Genomic DNA, 23,085 nt, shown 5'->3' on the forward strand with positions numbered 1-23,085 from the left:
CAGTGATGGGGAACTTCCCATTCCAGCCAGCTCTGCCGTTGCTAGGAGAAACCACCCACGCTCTACAGTGTGCTGTGATACTAATCTGGGATGCTCCACAGACCTGGGCATTAAATACATCTTTAGCTTACAATACTGTCAACTTGTCATGGTTTCAATACGAAACCCAGCTGATGGCCTATTAGGGGAAGTTGTGGAAACTTCAGGAAGGGCTAAATGAGGGGGAAGAGTCAACATTTCAGGTCGCTTTTGAGTGTTACACTAGCTCTCCAGTCTGCTTCTCTATCTGCTTCCTATCTTTTTTTTTTTTTTTTTAAAATTTATTTATTTTTAAGCATGTGAATTTGTGTGTCTCCATGAGACCATGTGTGTGGGCAGCAATGGAGACTAGAGATGTTGAATCCCCTGGAGCTGTAGTTATAGGTGGCTTTATTTGTGTATGGTAAGCCTGACATGAGTGTTTGGAATTGAACTCAGGTCCTCTGGGAGAAACATACATGCTCTCACCACTGCCAAGCCATTTCTCCAGGTTCTACTGCCACACATTCCAGCCCTGATTTCTGCCTAGGCACATGGGACCAAGTGACCATGGATTGAACTTCTGCAGCAACCCTCCCACTAACTGTTTATCTCAGGCATTCTGCCATAGATATGAGGAAAGTAACCAATGGGCAGCCTACAGTGGGATTCTGACAATGGCCCAGAAGTGAGGCAAGGTACATCTGTATTACACTGACACATTTCCGTGTGTGTCCTCCCACTCATCTTCAGTATCAGGAAGATGCTGCACAGACGGCAACCGGACTCCATCGTTGAACCCGACTGTAGATGACATTGTAAAAAACCCTAAAGCTGAGCCACCAGCCTCACTTGGCTTTAATCATTATTATATATGCAATTATGCAGTGTCTCTAAGGAAGAAGCATCTTCAGTGGTTGACAGTGGGATAACATGACCTAGAAGACATTCTAGAACCTCGAAGTCCACAAAAGAACCCTTGGCCTTGTATCTCACAGAGACTAGAGCTGGAGAAAGAGCTCTATCCTGACAAACACCCCAGAGTAAGGTGATAACACGTGGTCTAGAAGAAGCTGAGCTCAGCTTCAGGAGCCAGAGTTCTGCCCTGCACAGGAAAGCAGATATGAAGAAAATGAGCCCCATTCAGAAGAACTAATATGACATGTTTTATCTCTTATACAGAACTTAGATTTAAATATAAATACTATAGTAGAAAAGAACCTCCTGGCCAAGATACTAGCCCCTCTGGACTGGTAGAGATCTAAAATTCCAGTTGAGTGGGTCAATTACTTTGGCTAAGGGCCATCCCTGGGGAGGTGAGCTCACCATAGGCCATGCTAAGGAGATGGGCAGAATAAGAAGTCCTTTAATGAAGTGCTATACTTTTCCTTCTCAGAAACCCAACCCTGGTGTAGAAGCTTGTAACTCACAGCCATATAGAGTTTTAAGTCTGGCTGCTTTTCTGAATAATTCAGAAAAGCATAACTTTCCCTTCTTCCTTTCTATCTCTTTTCCAAGCCTGCTTTCCTTAACACCTTTTGTACAACATTTTGGGTTTCCTTACTCTTCGCTAAAGCTCCCTCCCTTCTATGAGGCTGTTTGTCCACCAAGTGTGTGGCTTAAAAGGCATAGAAGGCATGCCCCCTCACTCTACCCCCTCTGCCTCTGCCAGACAGCTGCTGAGATTTACAGCTTGCCTGACCTGAGATTTTTTTTCTTTTAAACTCTGATTCCCATTGGAAATACTCATGAGACTAGGAACCCCAGAAGGAGACCTGATCTGCAATCCCCCACACCCATACCTGGAATTTTCAATCCCTTACTCGGTCAGTGTCTCTCCTGAGACAGCTCTGCAAGCCACAAACCATAGGGCCACCTCTGCCTCTCAAGGGCCTCCCCATGCTGAAGGCTGCAGATGTAGCCTTTTCCTGAGAACAAGTGTTCTGTATCCCACTATGGCTGCCATTCACCCTTACAATGTTGCTTGAGCCTCAAATGATGCTGTAGATGCATACTTTTTAAAAGAAGAGAAATTCCATGCCCTGCTAACTAAGGACAAAGCTTCTTTTTCAATAGACTTTTTACCTGCCCTGACTCTGCTTTACTTTGGACACAATGAAAATGATGGGGGAAAAAATGCACTCTTCAATGCCGTCAGTAAGATTGCTAGTAACACCCCCAAGGAAAAAAGCAAAATGAAAGCTGATTGCCCATTCTCAGGAAAGGAGAAGTGAATGAGACTACCTGCAAGCAAGCTAACCCGGACTTCATTCGGAGCGTCATTCAGGGTTTAGTGGTGCCTCGGAGGCTCGACATACAAGCATCACTCACAGGGGGAGCAAAATAAACAAGGTTATGGTTAACATATATCCCTAGTGAACATACGCGAGCACGCGCACTCGCACACACACATGCATACACACGCACACACACACTCCCATGCACGCATATGCATTTTATTAATTCTGTTGTAAAGCCTGCTGGATAATTTAAGAGCTATAATTGGGTTTTCTTTAGGGATGGATAAAGCTGGGCTGAAGGCAGCAGCCATTTCTACCCACATAATCAGCCTCTGTGACAGGCTTGAATTGGGGAATTAAAGTGGCCTTTCAGCTTGAAACTCACGATTCTACACTAACAGCCGCAGGCTATTATAATAGCTGGAAAAAGAGGTTTTTCTTTTCCTTAATAGCATCTAAGCTACAGATGGTGGCCCACACAATTTCTCAGTCAAGCACACACATAAGCATGAAAGTTATCCAAGCTGGCTGTTCTCGAAGATGTGATGGCTTACACCCTCCCTCTGTAACCATCATGGATCTCAGGAATACTTGGTATGTGAGGTATCCCACTGGTTATATGACCTCTAGTACTAATATCTACTGATGAAATCAATCAGATTACTACACAGTTACAACCCAATCCAGACATTGCCTGAGGCCTTAGCCGGGGCATCTTTAACTAAATAGCTTCCCATAGCCTGGACCATGATAGTGTCTCATGCTTTGATTCACCAAAGGATAAGTGAACAACTTTTATGGCATTAAAATAACTTCTCCTACGTTGACCCAAAGGACCTTTACTCCAGAAGTGACAAAGGGGAGGGGGATGAAGAAAGGTGAAAGAAATGGTCCCTTTTCCTTCAGAAGAGCCACAGGGAGTTTCCTTGAACCCTAGGCTGTCCTCTCTAAGAGTCTAGTCTAGAGTGAAGGGAATTTCTACTTAGTGGGAACTTCTTCCAGCATAATGAAAGATGCCCTATAGGAGGAAGGAAGGATGCAACCATTTTTTGCTCACAGTTGGAAGCATTCTTCTTCAGTCAAGAGCCTCACACTGAAAGCAGGACTCATCAGGCATTTAGGTGAAAGGGAAAAGGTAAATCCCTCTCTAGCTTTTCCCCAGGGAACTCCAGGTGTTCACAATATTGCAGTGGTAGAAATGGACTGAGTATCAGAAATACATCAATGTCCTTTGTGAATGACAGCTGTGTCCATAGGAACAGTTAGTGTGTTTGTGTACCAGAACAAACTCTTCAGTCCACATTTTACAGAGAGGCTGTTTAATTGGTCACTGCAAATTGCACCCTCCTACACAAAGTTAACTCACACAGAAAACTCAAAGCATTTTCATTGTAATTATAAATAAGCAGATCCCATGGTCTTTAAAAGTACATCTATTTAGCATATATAAATACACACACATTTATTTTACACACACATATCAAAAAAAGAAGGAAGATATTGGGTGTATTTTTACTTCTAATGGTAAAGTTATCTTTAAGATTTTCATAACTGAGCCGGGCAGTGGTGGCGCACGCCTTTAATCCCAGCACTCGGGAGGCAGAGCCAGGTGGATCTCTGTGAGTTCGAGGCCAGCCTGGGCTAACAAGTGAGTTCCAGGAAAGGCGCAAAGCTATGCAGAGAAACCCTGTCTCGAAAAACCAAAAAAAAAAAAAAAAAAAAAAAAGATTTTCATAGCTGAACAATTACTATTTCAATGACTAAGGAGACATTATAATCTAGGAGGGGGGCTCAATATCTCTGAAAGCTTCCTCTAAAGGAAAAGGAAGTTACTTAATAAGCAAAATTCCACAAGCATTTTCACAATCTACAAAGACTATATAGTGCAGTACCCAGCCTCATCTTGTGTGTGACACTGAACAACAGATATTAGCCACATCCACCCTGAGTCTTGGTGCTTCAAAAGTGCTTTCCATGACAGCCAATGGGACCAGCAGTGATTGTTCTAATGTCTCTTTCACTTTTGGATTGATACCTAGCTCGGTGACAAACAGCCACATGCCCTCATCCTTCCCAATGCTTCACTTAGAAATGGGATGCAAACATTTCATGCTACTTAGCAAAGTCCTTTTTCTAAGTCATTTAACTTCAAGACAGCTCTAACCAGCAGCAGCATTTTTTGACCTTTAAGCAGGCCAAGAATATAAGGTAAAGCTGAGGAATAAGATATGCACAGCAGACATCACTGTGAATGACAAGGCCTGTCCTCATGATATACGTATCTTCTTCAGAGTTATTGATTGTACCCAAAGCTTATAAATCTTGTGTAGAAACTATGGGTGCCTCTGCATCTAACAAATCATTGTCAGTGTCTGTTTGCCAATTCCTACACTTTATACAATGACAAACACTGGTAAACCATCGTATCACCATCTCTGTTAAATATGACAGTCTATGAGAAATGAGCGTGTCTCAAGTTCATGCTGTCATTCTTCATTATAGAACTGATTTCCATGCTTTCTAGTTATGAAAAATGAATTATAATAAATTATGCTTTTTAGTGAGATCTTTCATGTGAATATTTAAAAGCCAAGTGTCAAGTGGATAAAATATTTGCTCAGCCAACTAGATGCCTAGATGGTTCTCCTTCAAGAGTGTTCACAGGTCTAGATTCTAGAAGGTCAAGCAGGTGCGTATCATTGAGCACAGGTACAGGGAGCCACAGCCTGCCTCCACTAAAAAGTGGAGAGCCTTCCCTGAACCCCAGTATCTTTCCCAGGGAGATACTTCCAAATTTTAATATGCAAGAAGAAGGGAAATTTGACCCATGGGTATCTCTTGAACTGTTGACACCTAATTGCAGACATCAACATCGGATAATTACTAAAATCGTAAACCATACAACATGTGACCCCTGGTCTAGGTGATTCCTATGCAGGCTTCTCCTGGGGTTAGCTGTTTACAAGTCATTCAGCTTGGATTAAGATAATTATCAGAGACCTGGAAATTATAAAAAAATAAACAAGCAAACAATAAGATTATATGAAATGAAGTAGTTGGAAGGCACTACTGGAGGTGGGACTCTCTGTATTTGAAGGAAATTGAAATGTTGGATACACAATCAGGGGACTCAAGAAAAGAGATACCTCAAAAGTGCTGCATCTGCTGGAGCTGGCCAATGGTTTGAAACATAACTATGTAATAGTTTCCAAATAGTTAATGCAAATTAACACCAAGATTTACTCCAGCTTAAAAGAGTCCATGCAGATGTTGCCCACACTGAAAGGGTCTGTCAGCCCAGGAAAGGGGCCATTCCTCTTCAGTACTGTGACCATGTCCTTTAGAAAGGAAAACCGTTAGTGTTTTCAGAAGGCTTCTTTTCAACAACACAGAGTGAGTGGCCTTTAGTCAGAAATGTTTTGCATATCAACACTTTATAGAAGAACTTTAAACATGAGGTTAAATTCTTTTTAATGATTCTCTTTTGGTGGACAGTCCCCACATCTCTTTAGTTTTATATTTTTCAGGAAGGAAACGCATGGTCAAATGTATGTCCTGTGTAAAGTCCTGAGGGTCAAATCACTTTCTAGGATCCAATCAATATGGAGTAATCATACGATCTGCTTTAAAAAGGGGACTAGGCATGGTGGCATACAACTTTGATCATGCTAGCACTTAGAAGGCAAAGGCAGGTGGTAGATCTCTCCAAGTTCAAGGCCAGCTCAGTCTGTATACTGAGACTCTGCTTCAAAGTGGGAGTCAATGACATGAAAAAATGGCCCTTTATGTAAAGGCACTTGCTGCTGCTGCAGCTTGTGACCCGAATTCTAACTGAGAAACCTACACAGTGAAGGAGAAAAAATGACTCATCCAAGGCATTCTTTATCCTCCATGTCTGTGCACACATGCCTCCCTGGCCATAAATGCTAAAAAAAGAAAATAGTAGATTTTTAAGAGGTTTATTTATTCTTTATGTGTATGATTGGTTTGCCTGCCTGTGTGTCTGTGTATCACAAGTGTTTAGTGCTTGAGGAGGCCAGAAGAGGGCATTAAAGATGTGAGCTGTAGTGACTGTGCTTGGGCCTGAACCTGGGTCCTCTGCAAGAGCAGCCAGTGCTCTTAACCACTGACCCCCTTCCCCCATTCTTGCCAGAGATTCCAGAAGTGTTTAAACATAAGTCTTTGGCTCTAGTCTGGGCAGAGGTTAGAGATGCTACAAAGATGCTGGATTTGCATATCTTCTAAATCAACACCCTTACGTGGAGACTATGTGAGGGTATGGCAGAAAAATACAGTCTAGACACTAAAGTCTTCCAGGGAATCAGCTTCAGAATTAGATTCTGGTCAGAAGAATGAAATCTACTTCTGGCTCTGGGTGGCGACACTACATTCTGATCCACCCCCAAGATTAAGACATTACTTTCTGTTGTCTTCCCCAACTGCCATGAAACCAACCCAAGAGTTAATTGAGCTGGGTCTATCAATCGCTGAAGCAGACTTCATTTAAGGAACAGTCAAGAACACAGAACCGGACACAAAGAAGAGACCTCCATAGTGCAGGAACCTCCCTAAAGTGAACAGAGAGCAGAATGCAGGTTCTTTATCACCGGGAAGGGAGCATCAACAAGCACAGAACTCATGTGTTACACTGGGTGGGGGCCAGCCTGAGCCAGATACCAGGCTATACTGGAGCATGGAACAGATCTGCAGTGGTCACCACTCTTCTGTACTGTTCTTTTTGGTAGAAGGTTTATTATACATATGCATAGGCAATTGATTCCTGACTTTGAGAAGACCCAGGATATCTATTGGTTTAGTCTAGCTCTCACTCAGTAATAAAAACTACCCCAAATCTCATAGACTTAATGTAAGATACTTCTCCATTGGCATGCCAGTTCCTAATCCTGTCCTTGCTCAGGGACCCAGTCTTATCCAACAACCATGACAACAGACCACGACTAGACTCTTGAAGTTGCCATCCCAAAGGATCTGAGATGATCAGCAAAGCTAGTCACGCCTCTCTACTTGGTCACTCAGGAGCAGTGGACCTGGGTCCTAATGGGGGCAGCATTAATGATCTCTACACACCGAAAGACTTAGGTAAAACCCACCTCACTCTAAGGCGTTCACCATGGTTGAGGGACAGGCACACCTCTGTGTAGTACACACCTCTGTGTAGTACACACCTCTGTGTAGTACACGTGATCTGAGTTCTACAGGAGTCCTCAGAGGACAGGGGAGAGGATATGTCCCTCTGTTTCCTCCTCACTGGGCTCTTCTTTTCAGAGACCCCAATTCTGGAAGTGCACGCCGACATTTTACATTTTAGATGAGAATTTAAGTAACAGCACCAGAGAATCAACCTTAAATACTAGCATGTTACTGTGATAAAATGTCAGTGTCCTGTTTCTGAGGACTGTTCTTTAAAAACAAAAAACAACAACAACAACAAAAAACCATAAAAAAGTAGTGAGTGACTCAACCATGGGCATTTTCAACTCATTTAATGTGACAATACTTAGAGAAGGCCAACTAAGTGATTTCAGATGTAATAAAAGCTCTGAGCTTTTTTTTTTTTTTTGATCATTCAAGGGTGCTTTGGGATGAAGTGATGGGAACTTTTTTCAGTGATTTTGTGTTTGGATGAGTGAGAGAATGCTTTGCTTCTGAACTGCTTCTCCTCTCTCTCTCTCTCTCTCTCTCTCTCTCTCTCTCTCTCTCTCTCTCTCTCTCTCTCTCTCTCTCTCTCAGACAGGGTTTCTCTGTGTAGCTTTGTGCCTTTCCTGGAACTCACTCTGTAGCCCAGGCTGGCCTCAAACTCACAGAGATCCACCTGCCTCCCGAGTGGCTCTGAACCACTTCTCTTTACTGATGGTGGTGGTGTGACTAAGAATGTACCCTAGGCTCATATATTTGAATGTTTAGCCATCAGGGAGTAGAGCTGTTTGGATGGCTTACAAGGATCAGGAGGTATAGCCTTGTTGGAGTAACTACCGCCTTGTAGAAAGTGTGTCACTAAGGGCAGGCTTTGAGATTTCAAAAGCTCATGCCAGGCCCATCTGCACTCTCTCTCTTCCTGTTTCCTGTAAATCAGGATGTAGACCTCTCGGCTATTTCTCATACAGCACTATGTCTGCCTGTCTACCAACATGCTTTGTGCCCTGATGATAAACCTCTGACACTAGAAGCCAGCCCTAATTAAATGCTTTCTTTTATAAGAGTTGCCTTTGTCATGGTGTCTTGTTGCAGCAACGGAACAATGGCTAAGATACTGATGTGACTTAAACAACATTCAAACAGGGGAGAGGACATGATGCTGAGCTGAGAGAACGTACAAGTGCCAGTGGCTGCCATTCTTATCTCTGATACCAGCTGACTCTTCTGGTCCAGTCCATGTCCTAAAGGGACAAAGGCTATAAGGTACAAGTGACAGGAGAGAAGGCCTTGTGACTGGAGGTGTATAATGATAAAAGAGTAGAAAGAGGAGGGGAGATTAGGCTGAGGGCAGGGTCTGTATGAGGTCTTCACCTGGCTAAGCTTTTCCTCTGTGCTCTTAGCCCCATGTCCCAGGACTGTCATGATTCCACAAGGCAGAGGTCGACATGTTTTGGGAGTCCATTTGGCTACACAAGGCTTTAAACAATCAGGGATATTTAAGATTAAATGCAGCATAAGGAGCATCTGCAGAGCGTTTTGTCTCAATGCTTACCTTGGTAACTGAGTTTAAATCCTTGTCGGTTCTGTGAGTGGTCACTATAGAAGCGGATGAGAGTTTCATGTGTAGTGCTCAGCAGAGATGCAGGCAGGTCAGGGCCACTGAACTGGCCCATCATTGGACTGCTGTGGTAAGGTCCATTTTGGATCTCCAGGTAGTCATGGTTGGCTTCAGTTGAGAAATTCAGAAATTGGATATGCGCACCTATGAGAAAACATGGAATCTTCAGAAAGTTCATGATAATGTATCCAAGATCATGGCTGATCAAAGGAATTACCACTTCATTCTATAAAAAAGAGGGGCATGGTGGAGGAAATACCGTATCTTTGAAGAATACCTTGGCTTAGCTTAACTCTATGTGATCTTTGTCTGCAAAATTCATAACCACTAGTCAATTTCTGTGAAATATGACTAGTACCAGCACCATATCACAGAGAGGCACAGACATCATTTTTAGAATAGTAATTTAAGGATGTGTCACTCCAACAATGATTATAACCCAAACAGAAGGCTGGCATCATACATGATATCATTCACATGTTAATCATGATTTTAATCAAAGAAGTCAATACTAAATTAAAAATACAAAACAAACTTTGTAACATATTCTAGGGTCTTCAAGATGAACCATTAAGTAACAGTACTAGTTTCTAAACCTGATGACATATAATCAATCTCTGAGATCCACATGGAAGGAGAGAACCAGCTCCTATAAACTGACCTCTGACCTCCACACATATATAGAGGCATGTGAGCACACACATACATAGATACAAAACACACACATACAAAAATGAATGTAATGATTTTTTTACAGGTTCATTCTTATATTAACTGGGCTATTATACTATTACATAAAAGATGTTTTAGATAAGCAGGGATTATATTTAATTGCATCACATGCAAAGCAAGTTACAGAGGCTCTCAAGAAACCCAGTCTGATAGAGGTCAATGTGACTCTCAGAATCAAGGCTAAGATCAAGATACAAAAGACTGGCTCAGCTCCGTGTACCAGGATATTGTTCTCATTGATTTGTGTGGACAAGCTATGGTCAATAATGTAGAAGAAAGCCCAAATCAAGACGTTTAGAGCCTTTTCTGTGGTGCATGGCCTTGGATGTTTGAATGCTGGCTCTAAACTGATTTTATTGTTTGAAAATTTAAAACAGAACCCCAATGACATTAGTCTTTGAATAAATCCATGAATGAGCTTGGCTATGGAATCTAAACTCTGAATATTAATAATACAATAAAAATTACTTTCTCATTCTTTTCCCCCTGTTCTCCTAAGGTGGTTCTCAAGAGCAAACCCAGGGGCTCCTACATGCTAGAACAGTGTTCTGTCATCGAGTTACATCCTAGTCCCTCCTGATTTTGATGGTAAAGAGCGAATTTTCATCGAACATACTATGTTAAAAAATTAAATCCAGTGCTTACATGAGCTATCCTAGCTAAGAGGAGATACAGAGAAAATAGCAGGTATCCAAGGAAGGGCGTTATAAAATGTCAGGTGAGTGAAGAACTAGAAAGAAGAGCTAAGGAAGGAATGGTGGGGAAGAAAGGACAAAATGAATTCGTAAATTTAAAGTCTTACAAGGAAAACTTGCAGGAGAGACACTCATCAAACTATTGTCCTTCTAGTTGGGTTAGCAGAAGGCCAACTACCCTGTCAGAATCCCATTTGCTAGCCTTTCTTCCCAAATCACTAAGTGGGGTGATGCTTACTGCCACTATAATTTTAGAGGTGAAGCACAGAGGCTCAGCAGTATCAGGTGCTATGTCCACTGTCACACTAGGAAGGTCACAGTGAGGTGTACCTTCAGCCCAGATTGACGCAATCCTTGCTTCCTGTGGATTATCGTGACATAAACTAGACCACAGCTAATCACCTCATGAATCAAGGGCATTCTGCTACTTCTTGGAGAAAACTAGTTTGCATTAAATTCATTCAACTTGGTTCAACAGAGGAAGAATGAGAGAGGTAGCAGACACGAAACTTTAGAAAGAGGCTGGAGGGACAAAAGTTAGATGAGAAAGAAATATCTCCAATCAGAAAGCCAACATTTGAAAATTTTCAAGTAAGTGGTGGCTTCATCTTACATCATCTTGGTGAATACACACTATCTTGTTAGGCGGCAGGTAAGGGATGCCTGATCTGTTGTTCTGGGTTACAACAATTCAGAGGAAATTCAAAGACAATAGCCATACCAAAAGCCAACTACACGGAGGACAGCCAACATCTAAACAGTGGAGGGTGGAGAAAAGGAGGCTTTCTTACTCCCATAGAATTAAACTTGAAAAGGAAGTAGGATCATGACAATTATAGTATTGTGAGCAAAATTACCATTTTAAGAGGGATAAAGAATCCAGCCACACATCACATTACCTAATACCTATCAGCAAATGAAACTGATCTTGACTTTAATCTGGCTTAAAGTAGGATTGTATTGCTATCTAATTTCTAACAAACTTCTTCCAGTTTGACATTACAGAGCCCAACTGAAGGGATTAGAACAAATGCAGCCTAGTCATCCTTTTATTATCTCACAGAATATTTTAAAACTCTATGAATATAGCAAGAAAAGCAATCGAAGACTCCATCTCTGCTGAAATTTACACAGCACACTTTCATCTGGTGGTAGTTATGCTTTGAAGATCAAGTGCCAGTGTGGAGTCCACTGCACAAAGGATTTGCCTTCCAACTCTGATGAAGCTTTAAATAGTAATGTGGTCCTGACTTTGCAGCAAAGTCCTCATTTTCAGCGGATGGAATTTATGAGTATTAACTTAGCTCCTATGTATATAGCAAACCATCTAAAAGACCCTTTATACTTTCCTCATGGTACCAGATGGTCCAAGCATTTTATAATTTCGGATATCATTTTGTGAGATCATAGCATGGTGGTTTATAAAGAAAAGGATCATGATAAAACAGAAAGAAAAAACAAAACAAAACAAAAAACCAATAGAATAGCTGGATTACATTTCTCTCAACTGCACCTTTAGATGTATTCTAGAAAACAGACCTAGAGAGTCTAAGTAGATTCTAAGTAGATTCCACTTCACCAAGGCAGCACACACAGAGGCTGAAATCAGTGAAGAAAATAGCCCCAAAATGTGAAGACAGTGGCTGCTGAGACAGAGACCATTTAAATGATCCTTGATGCTTAGTCTAGGCCAGCCATGAAAGGTAGACAAGTAAAAAGTCTCTGATATAATGCTAGCCTTTGAGTTTCTCGCAGGTTTATAAAAGTATCTTGAAGAACAGGAGAGAACTGCTAAGGAGTTAAATGAAGAAACTGTAGGTAAGAAAAGGCACTCCAAGGAACAATGATTGTTGAATGAAAATCCTAGTGTTAGCATTGGACTCCCTACTATATGTTTTTGGCCAAGGAGACCCATAAGGCCTCATGAGCCATAAAGCTATTGCCATTGCTGCTAGTTGCATGCTAGAATTAAATGAGAAGTTGGTGTTGCTGAAGACCTTTGCATAGTTTAGCTTCAGGACATATGGGCAACAGAGTGTGACTTATCTGGAAACTCTCTCCTTGCTGGCTAGCTTTCACAGTGCTGGAAAGTGCCACATGAGATGCTGAGTGAGAAGTCTCACTAACTGTCTCACTTGGTTATAAGACTGCATGCTACAGCAGCAATACACTGTAAGTCAAGGCCTGCCTTCTGGTGCATTCATGGCACAACTGTCATGGATATCAATTGCTTTCCAATCAAATTGAAGGTCTGATCCATAGGAGGGGATTTAGTTCTGGTACTGTAAGTCAAGCCTGGGAGGAAATAGGCTTCAGTGCAGAAGCAATTACTATTGTTCAATTAAATAGATGTGATTAGTCTATCAAGTTGCCTTCTAATCATTTGTGTTTGCACACAAGTTTACTATGCTGTCAGCTTCAATTATTTATGCAAGGGAACTCTTTTATGTAAGAAAAGATGTGCTAGACACACCTGTTCAAATTTCTGAGACTAAATGACTATTGATGTAATATAGCAGCCTGATAATCAGGCATCTATATCACCTAATCTTCCTACCCAAGGCTCAGAGAAAGATGCCCAGAAAGGAACAAAAAGATAAAAGACCCAGAGGAAGGGGTAGGTTGTTGTTCTCTAAATCAAAGCACATCTTGCTGGAGGGAGGTGCAAAGCTGTTTAAAACTCTTGAAGGAAATGGAATTTACATGGCTCTGGAAATAAATAAAACTCAGAAGTTTCAGGAAGTTCCTGAAATTACAAGATTCACAGGGACCCTCCACAAGATTATATATAAGCAGTAAGAACTGCTGTGGACAGGAGGCCTCCAAGAGACTAAGCTGTTTGTAAGTTGTACAGGGAACTTCTAGGACGCAGCCCTCAAGAGCTGTTGTCCTTGCTGTGGTGGGATTTTGGGTGAAGTAATTGCACTGAGACATTTATGCATCTGTATGTAACTCCTCAATCATACTCCCCAAAGTGACCCCAACAACTCTCTGATTCATTGTTAGATCTGAGTGGAATTGGTTCTTTGATCTGCCATAAGTGCCCTATAGAGTTATGTCTTCCAAGGAAAAGTCATTCAACTCCTTGCCATGGGCTTTGTCCTTCACCCTGTCCTTTTCCACATGACATTTTATGGCTTCTGAAAACTACTGGGTCAAGACTCTACATGCTGGCTCTCTTGGGCTACCCTGGTAAGCCCTCTACTTACCATGTCTAGCTGACCAAATGTTGGCTGACAACATCTCTTGTCATATACCTGGACAAGCCAGGCAGGGCTTCATCCCACTGCATGGTCCCAGTGTTCTCTTATGAGGAAGTGGACCAGTTATGTCCTCTCTACAGCTTTCTCTCTACATGCTACTGTCATGGGGTATAGCTATTCACAGGAAATGCTTTGAAAACACCATGATCATAGGCAGAAGTTTCTGTCCTGCCAGCAACTATCAAATATCCAGCAGCCACTACCCAAATTACGACACAAAGACTTATATTAATTATAAATGCTTGGCCAATGGCTCAGGCTTATTATTAACTAACTCTTACAACTTAAATTAACCCATTTTGATTTATCTATGTATTGTAACATGGCCCTGGCATTGCCGGTCTCTTGGCATGTTGCTCCTTGAGTGGCTGGCAGGCATCTCCCAGACTCTGCCCTTCTTCTCCTATATCTCTGCTTGGATTTCATGCCTGGCTCTATCCTGCCTTACTATAGGCCAAAGTAGCTTTATTTATCAACCAATGAGAGCAACACATATTCACAGTGTACAGAAGGACATCCCACATCACATGACCTTCTAGGACAATGATTTATATATAGCTGTTGGTCATGCCTCATTTATATATCAAGTGTTTGGTATCTAGGTGTCCAGTTACTACTACCTAGGACTGCCACTGAGTCCCTCCCTTGGTGCACCTACAGTGTGGCTTTAGAGGGAAGAGAGGAGCTGGAAGCCTATAAAGTGGCCATCGTGAGAACAAAGGTACAAGGTAGGCAAAGAGTGGCATGGAAGAAAATCAGAGACTTGTACAAAGATCACGTCCTTCTGAAGTCAAGGCAAAATAAGATTCTAGTGTTTGTAACAAAGTTACAAATTTTCTAAAGCAGAGAACCTGAAAGTCAACAGCTAAACACATCTTAAAATTTCACAAATAATAAACATAGCGTATAACTAAAAAGTTAATAAGATGCTGTATTTCCAAATTTATGTGTTATATTGCATTTAGTATGTGTCCTAATATGGAATCCCTAAAATAATTTCCAGAATCACTACTCCTGAATGCCAGAACTGGACAAGAATAGGCAGAAACATAAATGAAGAGACAGGTGACTTAGGGATGCTATGTCATGGCATCATTCCGCTAATTAAATTTGCCCTGAAGAGAACCACATGGCTGAATGGATGTTTTAGAATAACTTCATGCTCTCAATGCTATTCTGTCAAAGCTCTACTTAAATCTGTAATCTACTTTCAATGAAAGACACAGTTAAGACAATGGATGGTCACACATCAGTCACTTGGGGAGACTCTGCTGGGTGGAATGATTCCCCATTCACTCACCATAGCCAATGGGCAGTGATATCTTCCAGGTGCAGTCCAAGTTGTTGGGGTATGAGCCTGGGAACCCTGGGCTCAGGATCACTCCATTCATGCTAGTCAGCGTCCCTCCACAGGTGGCTGTTAAACAGAAGAGGACAGGAGTCTCCTAGAGTTTTGTGTTCAGCAAGGATCCCTAACCTAACACAGTTTAATGAACCACACTGGAAAAGAGAAAGCCCACAGGGTGGTACCTACGAATAGCCTTTCATGTAGAACATGGATGCTAGTTACCCAGGGGCCCAGCTTCCCTCTGCTCTGTGAGATACTTGGGAGTAAAGATTCTTCTCCACTTGCCTTCTGGCACTATAGGCCCTTAGCAAAGGTCAGCTGGTTTAACAGTGTATTTCAAACAGGCATCAAGTTGACTTGGGCTTTATAGCTGTTGTTTGTGGTAGTACTGCTATCTGTCCATTGATTGTTCACTTGTGCTCCGACTGTGTGGAAAAAAAACGGGTACCATCCTGAAGCTCCACAGCAGTCAGTCATAAAGACTGTTACTCAGATGATTTCCGTCCCCACCACCCCATGACAGATGGAACATGTCCATGGAATAAGACATTGGCCTGAAGGTTCACAGCTGGGAACCCCTCCCCCCTCTTCTCCAGAATGCTCCAGCTCTGTCTGGTTCTGGGGTCCCAGTGTCCTTTAGCAGCCCTGGCACTCAGAGTCCCTTCCTTTGGAGAATGTAACTCTCTGCAACCACTTATCTCAGAAAATTCCATGTCATGAAGACAGAGAGTCTCTGTATTGTAATTATGCACATGCTGTGCTACTGTGTCTGATGTTTGCCAGTAAAAGAAACACAGCTGATTTTATAACAATGTAAACATCTGTTTACATTAGCCACAAGGCTGGTTCACCAGGAACCCTAGGGGTTGACCATTTGTGATGGGTTAAAAACACAATTTCATGTATTTTCATCTAATGAGGCCAATGATGTCATTTCTTATCTAGAGGACAATGTGAAAAAATTTCTCTTATTCTAAGCACTCAGTTCATGTTTTCAAAAACCTCTGCCAGAAAGCCCCGTGCATGTATACCGTAGGGTCTTTTACTTTTCAAATTATTTTCAATGATCAGGGTTAGATAACTTTACCCAACAAGGGCAGATTTCACATGAGACAATATGTAAAAGCCGACCCTGGTGAATGTGGTTAGTTGCTCAAGACAGGCCATTGCGACCCAGGTTTAAACATTCTGTCTATCCAAGAAATAACCTTGAACATTTAAAGGTACCTTCTTCTGCTATGAGTTATGATTCTAGACACCAGCGCAGATGAAACTGGCATGCCTGTAGCTTAGAGAGTAGCCCAGCAGGGAGCTGTCAGCAGATGAGAATCATGTGTGAAATGCAGGCTGCTTGGGTGTGGTGTCTGAGCCTGCACTGGGCTGGAGACATGCCAGTATGGGGGCTAAACCAAAGCACCTCTCCACATAGGACCCTCTAGCTGTAAGGAAGGTGGATATGGTGTCCATCCTCAGGGAGGACAAATGGAAAATAGGAAATGGCTACAAAGTCAGGAAGATGAGTGTCCATAAATGGTTACATTTCTAAGAAGGTCCTTCTAATTTTAAGTATGACCAAAAAAAAAAAAAATAAAATAAAATAAAATCTAGTCTCATGAAATATGGACATCTGTTATAGAATCTCCACCCCCTCAGAAGAAGATTGGCACAGGTATCATGAGCAGGAGCTGGCACAAAGCTGGAGTTACAGGTGCCATCCTCAATATTGTTATCCATCCTGAACACAGGGCAGGGACAGTGTGCTGGATCCCACAAACATCTAGATACTAGGCACAGGATGACTTCTTTGTGATGTGAGAGCTACCAGCATAGGTCAGCCTTGTGTATATAAAAAGAACCAGGTGATGAGCCTCAAAGCAGAACTCCCTAAAGGTGTGACCACATCTACTTTGCTTTGAGTTACCCAGAGAGCCCCATTGTGTTTTAAAACTGTTTTATGCTTATGGGTATTTTGGCAGTATACATGTCTTTGTAACACATATGTAGCTGATATGCCCTTAACCACTGAGCCATCTCTCCAGTCCCAGGCTTGCTATGCTCCCTAATGGCCAGAGAGAAGCTACTTCTTAGAGTTTCTGTGAACCCCTTTGCCCCTACCTTCTCCTGCTCAGACCTCGCTCATGCCATCTCCTGCTTGGTAAGAGACCTACCAGCAAATGCTGCCTTCAAAAGGACAGGTGATCCTTGCTACAGAATATCAGGGACTTGGCATTTTTTCTGGATTTATATATTTTGTGCAGGTTTTTCATGTTCTGGAACCAAATGATGAATTTTTATTTTATGACACAGGTCACATACTCTTGAGAACCCTGCAGTGCAAGAAGTCTCCAGTCCCACCTGCCCCAGTAAGAACTCTAACTCTGCTGGGGGCCCCCGGCAAGCTGCCTGGCCCCTCCAGGGCTTGATGGGATATTAAAAACAGTCAGCATTAGTTAAGCTCTGAGAACAGAGCCTGGTGCTCAGCGAGAAAGTGGCTTATGTACCTTGACTCCATTAGTTCTGCGATTATAAGGAATTAGGACATGAGGCTTCTAGGAAGCCAGTGAGTAAAATATTATCTCTCTACAGACTCCAGCTCCTGACTTTCTCAGCTCAGATAAATCTGGAGCTAACAGCTACAAAATGCTTTGATTTCTTATGTCAGTCTTCAAGGCTCATCGCAGACATGTGTGAGTTTTGACAATGGGAGATCTCTCTGCACGCCTTGCCAAAAAATGTAGAAGTTGATGTAACTTTAGTATTTGCTAATATAAAAACTCATTAGAGGACATGTAAAAGTCATACGTCTTGCTAATGTAAGTTAGTTATTCAAATTCAAATAAAACAATTTCTTATAAAGCACAGAGCAAACACAATGGCCCTCATTTGAATATGTATGCTGGGAGTCAATTCCACTTTAGAGCTGAAAGAATTGAAATTGCTTAATGTGGAAAAACGGTAGTTCACAGGAAGATGAGTGGTCTGTGTAGAGAATCTACAGGCTCCTTGACATCCTTCAGCTTCTTCTTCCAGGCCAAGGCTGGGATACAAGCCTCTGCTTTACACAGGAGCTTTTTGTGTGGAAGGCATGTTAACAGAGAAATTTATGTTTGTGTGTCACAAATAAAATACTGGCCTCTGAGGAAGAATGCTCCCTTGAAAGGGAAAATGATGGTGAATACAGATGGGAATTATTTCCTGAGCAAGGCCACTATAGAGCATGGAGTTCTGTTTGCTCACCACATTTGGGGCCATACATTATCCTCTGTATACAGTCAAGCCAGTTAAACTGTGTATTCCTCAAAATCATTGCATAGCTAACAGTTGTTTGGGAAGCAGGGAAATCAGGACACCAGCGAAGCATACAACAGTTATCATCATGTTGACCTCGTGGACCAACACACTATATGATCATGGTCAACAAAGTAAATCCTGAAACTGGGACCAGCCCAGAGGAGAATATGCCACAACCTTAGAAGTTGCTTGATTTGTGGACATGGATGGTCCTTTCTCTTAACGCAGTCTCAGACAATAGGGGCTGCTTGAATGGGATGTGGGCACCAGAGATCTGAATGTGACAACAGCCGATCCCAGTGTGGGAGGACCCTACAGACACAGCAAGAGTCAGAGCGCCTCTGCCGCAGCAAGCCGGGTTCTTAGACAGCTATTGATATAGCTCTTATTCTGGAATGCCAGGCAGATAAACTGGGTGATGAGCCAGGCACGCCTGGTGTCAAAATGCTCTGAGTTGTGGGAGGATAAATGTAAATGATATTGATGGTATTAAACCGCATGAAGAGCCAGCTAGCCCAGGCACAAGGGGTAGAGACTGAGAGTAGGACTTGACAGGTAATATTAAGGCTTATCCCAACTCAAGAGCACTCAATTCCCCTCCATACTATCTGACTGCAATGTATGAAAAAAATATCAAAAGTCATGTTTAAAAATCACATGATAAACAACTTAAGGACATTTTAAATAATGACAAGCTTAGTGTGGCTGGATTTGTTGTTGGCCACAGGCTCCATTATGCCAGTTGATGAGTGACTATAGGAAGTCGGGCTGGTTGGAAGGGTAAGCACAGTCTCTAGGATAAGGTCAAGAAAGGAAGACAGGCACTGGTGATGTCCTCAGTGTGGTGATGTCACCTACAAACTCTGGGGAAGCTAATGCTATGGCTCTGGTCAGGGGCTGGATACCTTGTGACTTGTACTGGGATGCCTTGGACCTCAGGCATAGGTTCTTCCCACTCAACAGGCAGTGGGTTGTCCATCACTGGGCCCTTCAATGTGGAATACAAACATGCCGGTTTCTAGCGATTCAATGATTTGCTTGTAATTCTGAGAGCTTTGCTTCTGCAAACATGCTTTTCCCGAGGCTAACAGCATGTTCAGAAATACCACTCAGCCAGTCAGAGTTGTTACCAACTTCCTTCATACATTAATAAATGGGGATTTTGGCATGGATTTGAACTGTTTGGCACCTTGAACTAGGAGACTCAGAGCTTCTGTGTGTAGACTGATCCAAAGTCCCCCCAAAAGCTGAACTTCTGAATTCCCCACGGAGGTGCTCATTGCATTCCTGTGACTTTACCCCATGTGACTGTGCTCTCTAATAATGTGTGCTTTGAGAGGGACAGTGTGTGCTTTCAGTGGGACCTGGAAGGGCATAGATTGAAGCAAGCTGGCTGAGTGAGGATCACTCAGCAAGGCTATTGTAAGATGTACTTACCAATGCACAAGGGGGAAGGATAATTCCATCGACGGACAGTTCCTGGCATACAGGAAATATGTGAGCGGCCCTGTTGAAAAGAAAACCACCAAGCTTTTTTTCTTAACTGTAGCACAGTGTTTAGAGATGAACAATATGGGGACCTTTCTGTGGACCTTTAAAAACCGTGAATCTGACTATCATTAATGAGTTCCAGTTGGAAATATCAATCAATCAGTTAACACAAATGTGATCCTTTTCATTAACAAACTCTTGACTGTCTAAAAAGGCGACATTTCTGTTGACTTTTTACCATGCCCAAGAGGGACAAGCAGAACCAGGCAAACATGGTCTTAGGACCCCAGCAAGAGCAACATCACAGTATTTGGCTCGTGAGGTGTGAGTGATTGTTGACAAATGGTATGGAGTGATAGGGTGGTGTGCTAGAATTTGCTGCCAGCCCATTTGGGGGCAACTTTCCTGACTTTGCACAAGCCACACATGTTCACTGTCAGTCTACCTTTGCAGTGTAACAGGCAGATCAGTAGACCCAGCTGGTCTACTGGGAAGCAGCTCATAGCTGCTACTTGTCTGTCCTGAAATGAATCCTCAAAACTCAGGGTTTTGTGATCCCCAAACAGCACCAGTACACCTTCCATTTTTAAAACTTGAACTTCCTCTTCTAAAGATCCAAACAACAGTGGAGAGATTTGTGAGGACGCTCTGTGCTGAACTCTCTGGACTATAACAGAAGGCTCCAGATCACTGGTTCTCAACCTTGCTAATGCTGAGATCCTTTAATACAGCTCCTCATGGTGTGGTGACCCTGAGCCACAAAATTATTTTTGTTGCTACTTCATAACTATATTTTTCTACTGTTATGAATCATAATGTAATATCTGGTAAGCAGATGGCCTTAGGTGAGCCCTGTGAAAGGGTCTTTGACCCCAAAAGGGTCGAGACCTGCAGGTTGAGATCCACTACTCTAGATGGCCCCTTAGAGGTGTTGTTTTTACTTTTCTTTCCTGTGACTCAGTGACCATCTCTGGCATCTCTCCTCACCTTGTACATTTCATCTACCACCTACAAGTGGCACTGAGGTGACTGAGGAAAACTATACTGGAGTCCAGGGAGGCATAAATTTGCATTTATGGCCAATAAAGATAAGGTGGTTGATTTCCAAAGCTAATTATTCTGCCACAAAACTAATTTCTTTTCTCATTCTTCCTGGCATTTTAAAAATAGTTCTAAAGGAAGAATATGTTTGCTTCTTACATCTGGTCATCAAATGAATGATAAGCCATTGTCTTTATTACAATGTTTGGTTTTGAGTCAAGGTTTTGTTCTGTTACCCCCTGGCCTCAAACTCACAATTCCTTTGCCATGGTCTCTCAAAGTGTTAGGATTAAAAGCATGCACTAGCACATTCAGCTGAAAAATATGTGTTTTTCAATAAGACAGTCTGATGCTAAAGTGAATGTGTTTATATATTCTGTGACCCATTAAATTACATTTAATATATTTCTTCCTGAATTATGGTTAAGTATAAAGTGCAAAAGCCTTTAAAGATATTTATTGAAGATTGTCAGTAAAATGGTCACTTATTTCAAATCTAGAACATATTCTGCTATGGACAGTACCATAAACATTGTGGATGAGTGATTTCAAACAAAATTTGTATAATAGATCAAATACAGAATTGGATACTGGAGATTATATCTTCAAGATTTTACTCAAAGTATAATTTTTGGATTTTTATGTTTTAAAAGAGCATGAAGACACATTTATGTTGTATCGGTCTCAGAGGTCACTCAGATATTCAGGATTTATTGGCAGCACAACTGTGAATGTCTACCAGTTTGATTCTGTGTCATAGATGTCTCTGTGAGAACTGCATCAGGAGCAGAGCTTTGCAGGACAGTGTGTGATCTGTGTGTGCGAAGTAATTAGTGTGTTAGTCAAATTGTGTTAGCAATAAAAGCAGCTCAGCATCCACTTCTGTTCTTATGGATATTAACAAATTTCTCTGCCACCCCCACACCCCCCAACTCTGGCCTCAGTACTGTTCACAGTGAAGACAATGGCTTGGCTAACATTTGGTGAGCAGGGCTCGGAAGCAATCTGATGTGTGTTCATAGGCTAGTGTATCTAGGAAGATGATCAACTCTATGTTATAGGAAATCGCTGTTTGAAAGAGGATTTGCTCTCCAAGGTCTTAAACTATCACTTTGAAGAGGAAGCCAACAGAAGCTGCCAGAGTACATCTTCAACCCAGAAGAGCGTGGACATCAGAAGAGGACACAGTGTAGAAATGCACAGCTCACAGGAGAAAAGTAGACTATATCTATTGTTATAACAAAAGCCAGTAGAAAAAAGATGACACAGAAAGCATGTGGAAGCAGATCAGGAGGCTCTACATGTGGAACTCATGATATAGGACACAGAATTCTCTCTGTTGTAATAAGAGCAAGTACAATGCTCGCCTTGAAGAACCACCCTGATTAGTCTCCCCATGCCTGAGTAAGCACCTGTTTCTGTCACAGAGCTACAGAACTTTATGGGGGAAACTCCATTTCTACAATCCTCGATGTGGGTGTGCAGAGTCCATATGGTTAATGCTGCACCAGGCAAGATCCGAGGACCTTGTGAGCTACAGTCTGGCTTTTGTGAAAGTAACTATATGTAATTATTTGCATATATTAATTTTTTTAATACTGCGAAGAGTTACACTTTCCACGTACTGAAGCATGCTGGGGATTTAATAGACATTTTCTCCAATCATAGAGCTCATAGCTCATGTCATTTGGTTTGTGGGGAATGATGTGAGTTCTTGTATTCTGACCTAGTATTTGCTAGGTGCTGTCCACTGGTACTTGATATAGATGTTTACCCAATACATGTAGAGAGATTAATTGCACACAGTGGAATTATTTCATTGCATATTATCCCACCTCTTCCTTGATCCTCACTCAATCTGTTTAATGAAGATAGGTGCAGAGCTTATCTCAGAGACACACCTTTAAGAAGACATTGAATCCAGTGCTACAATAAACGTGAGAAACTACTTCATGACATGAATTGCATGAAGAGTACAAACATGAATAGGATCAGTTATGACTACTGCTTTCTGTAACACATGGTTGGAACAGGAAACACAACAGAAAAAGCATTCACCTTGCGGTTTGTCCTTTTATAATGTGTTTATGGAAATGTCCACATGATTTTATTAAAAAAAAACCCTAAAAATTCATAGCAAAACTTGTCTATAACATTTCTTGAAAGTCATTGAATGGTTCTTTGTGGAGGG

The 23,085-nt window shown here is 42.0% G+C and overlaps 1 protein-coding gene across 1 annotated transcript in view; it reads right to left on the reverse strand.

Annotated features, from left to right (window-relative positions):
* Csmd1 (CUB and Sushi multiple domains 1) overlaps positions 1 to 23,085 on the reverse strand; it is a 1,301,483-nt gene that overhangs the window by 119,420 nt on the left and 1,158,978 nt on the right. The window contains exons 38-40 of the mRNA XM_028882070.2: positions 19,800 to 19,869; positions 15,024 to 15,140; positions 8,968 to 9,177 (exon numbers count right to left, since the gene is read on the reverse strand). Of these exons, the coding sequence (XP_028737903.2) occupies positions 8,968 to 9,177; positions 15,024 to 15,140; positions 19,800 to 19,869 (397 nt within the window). The remainder of the gene's footprint in view (positions 1 to 8,967; positions 9,178 to 15,023; positions 15,141 to 19,799; positions 19,870 to 23,085) is intronic.

This window comes from Peromyscus leucopus, chromosome 17, assembly GCF_004664715.2.
Source record: "Peromyscus leucopus breed LL Stock chromosome 17, UCI_PerLeu_2.1, whole genome shotgun sequence".
Classification (NCBI taxonomy): Eukaryota; Metazoa; Chordata; class Mammalia; order Rodentia; family Cricetidae; genus Peromyscus; species Peromyscus leucopus.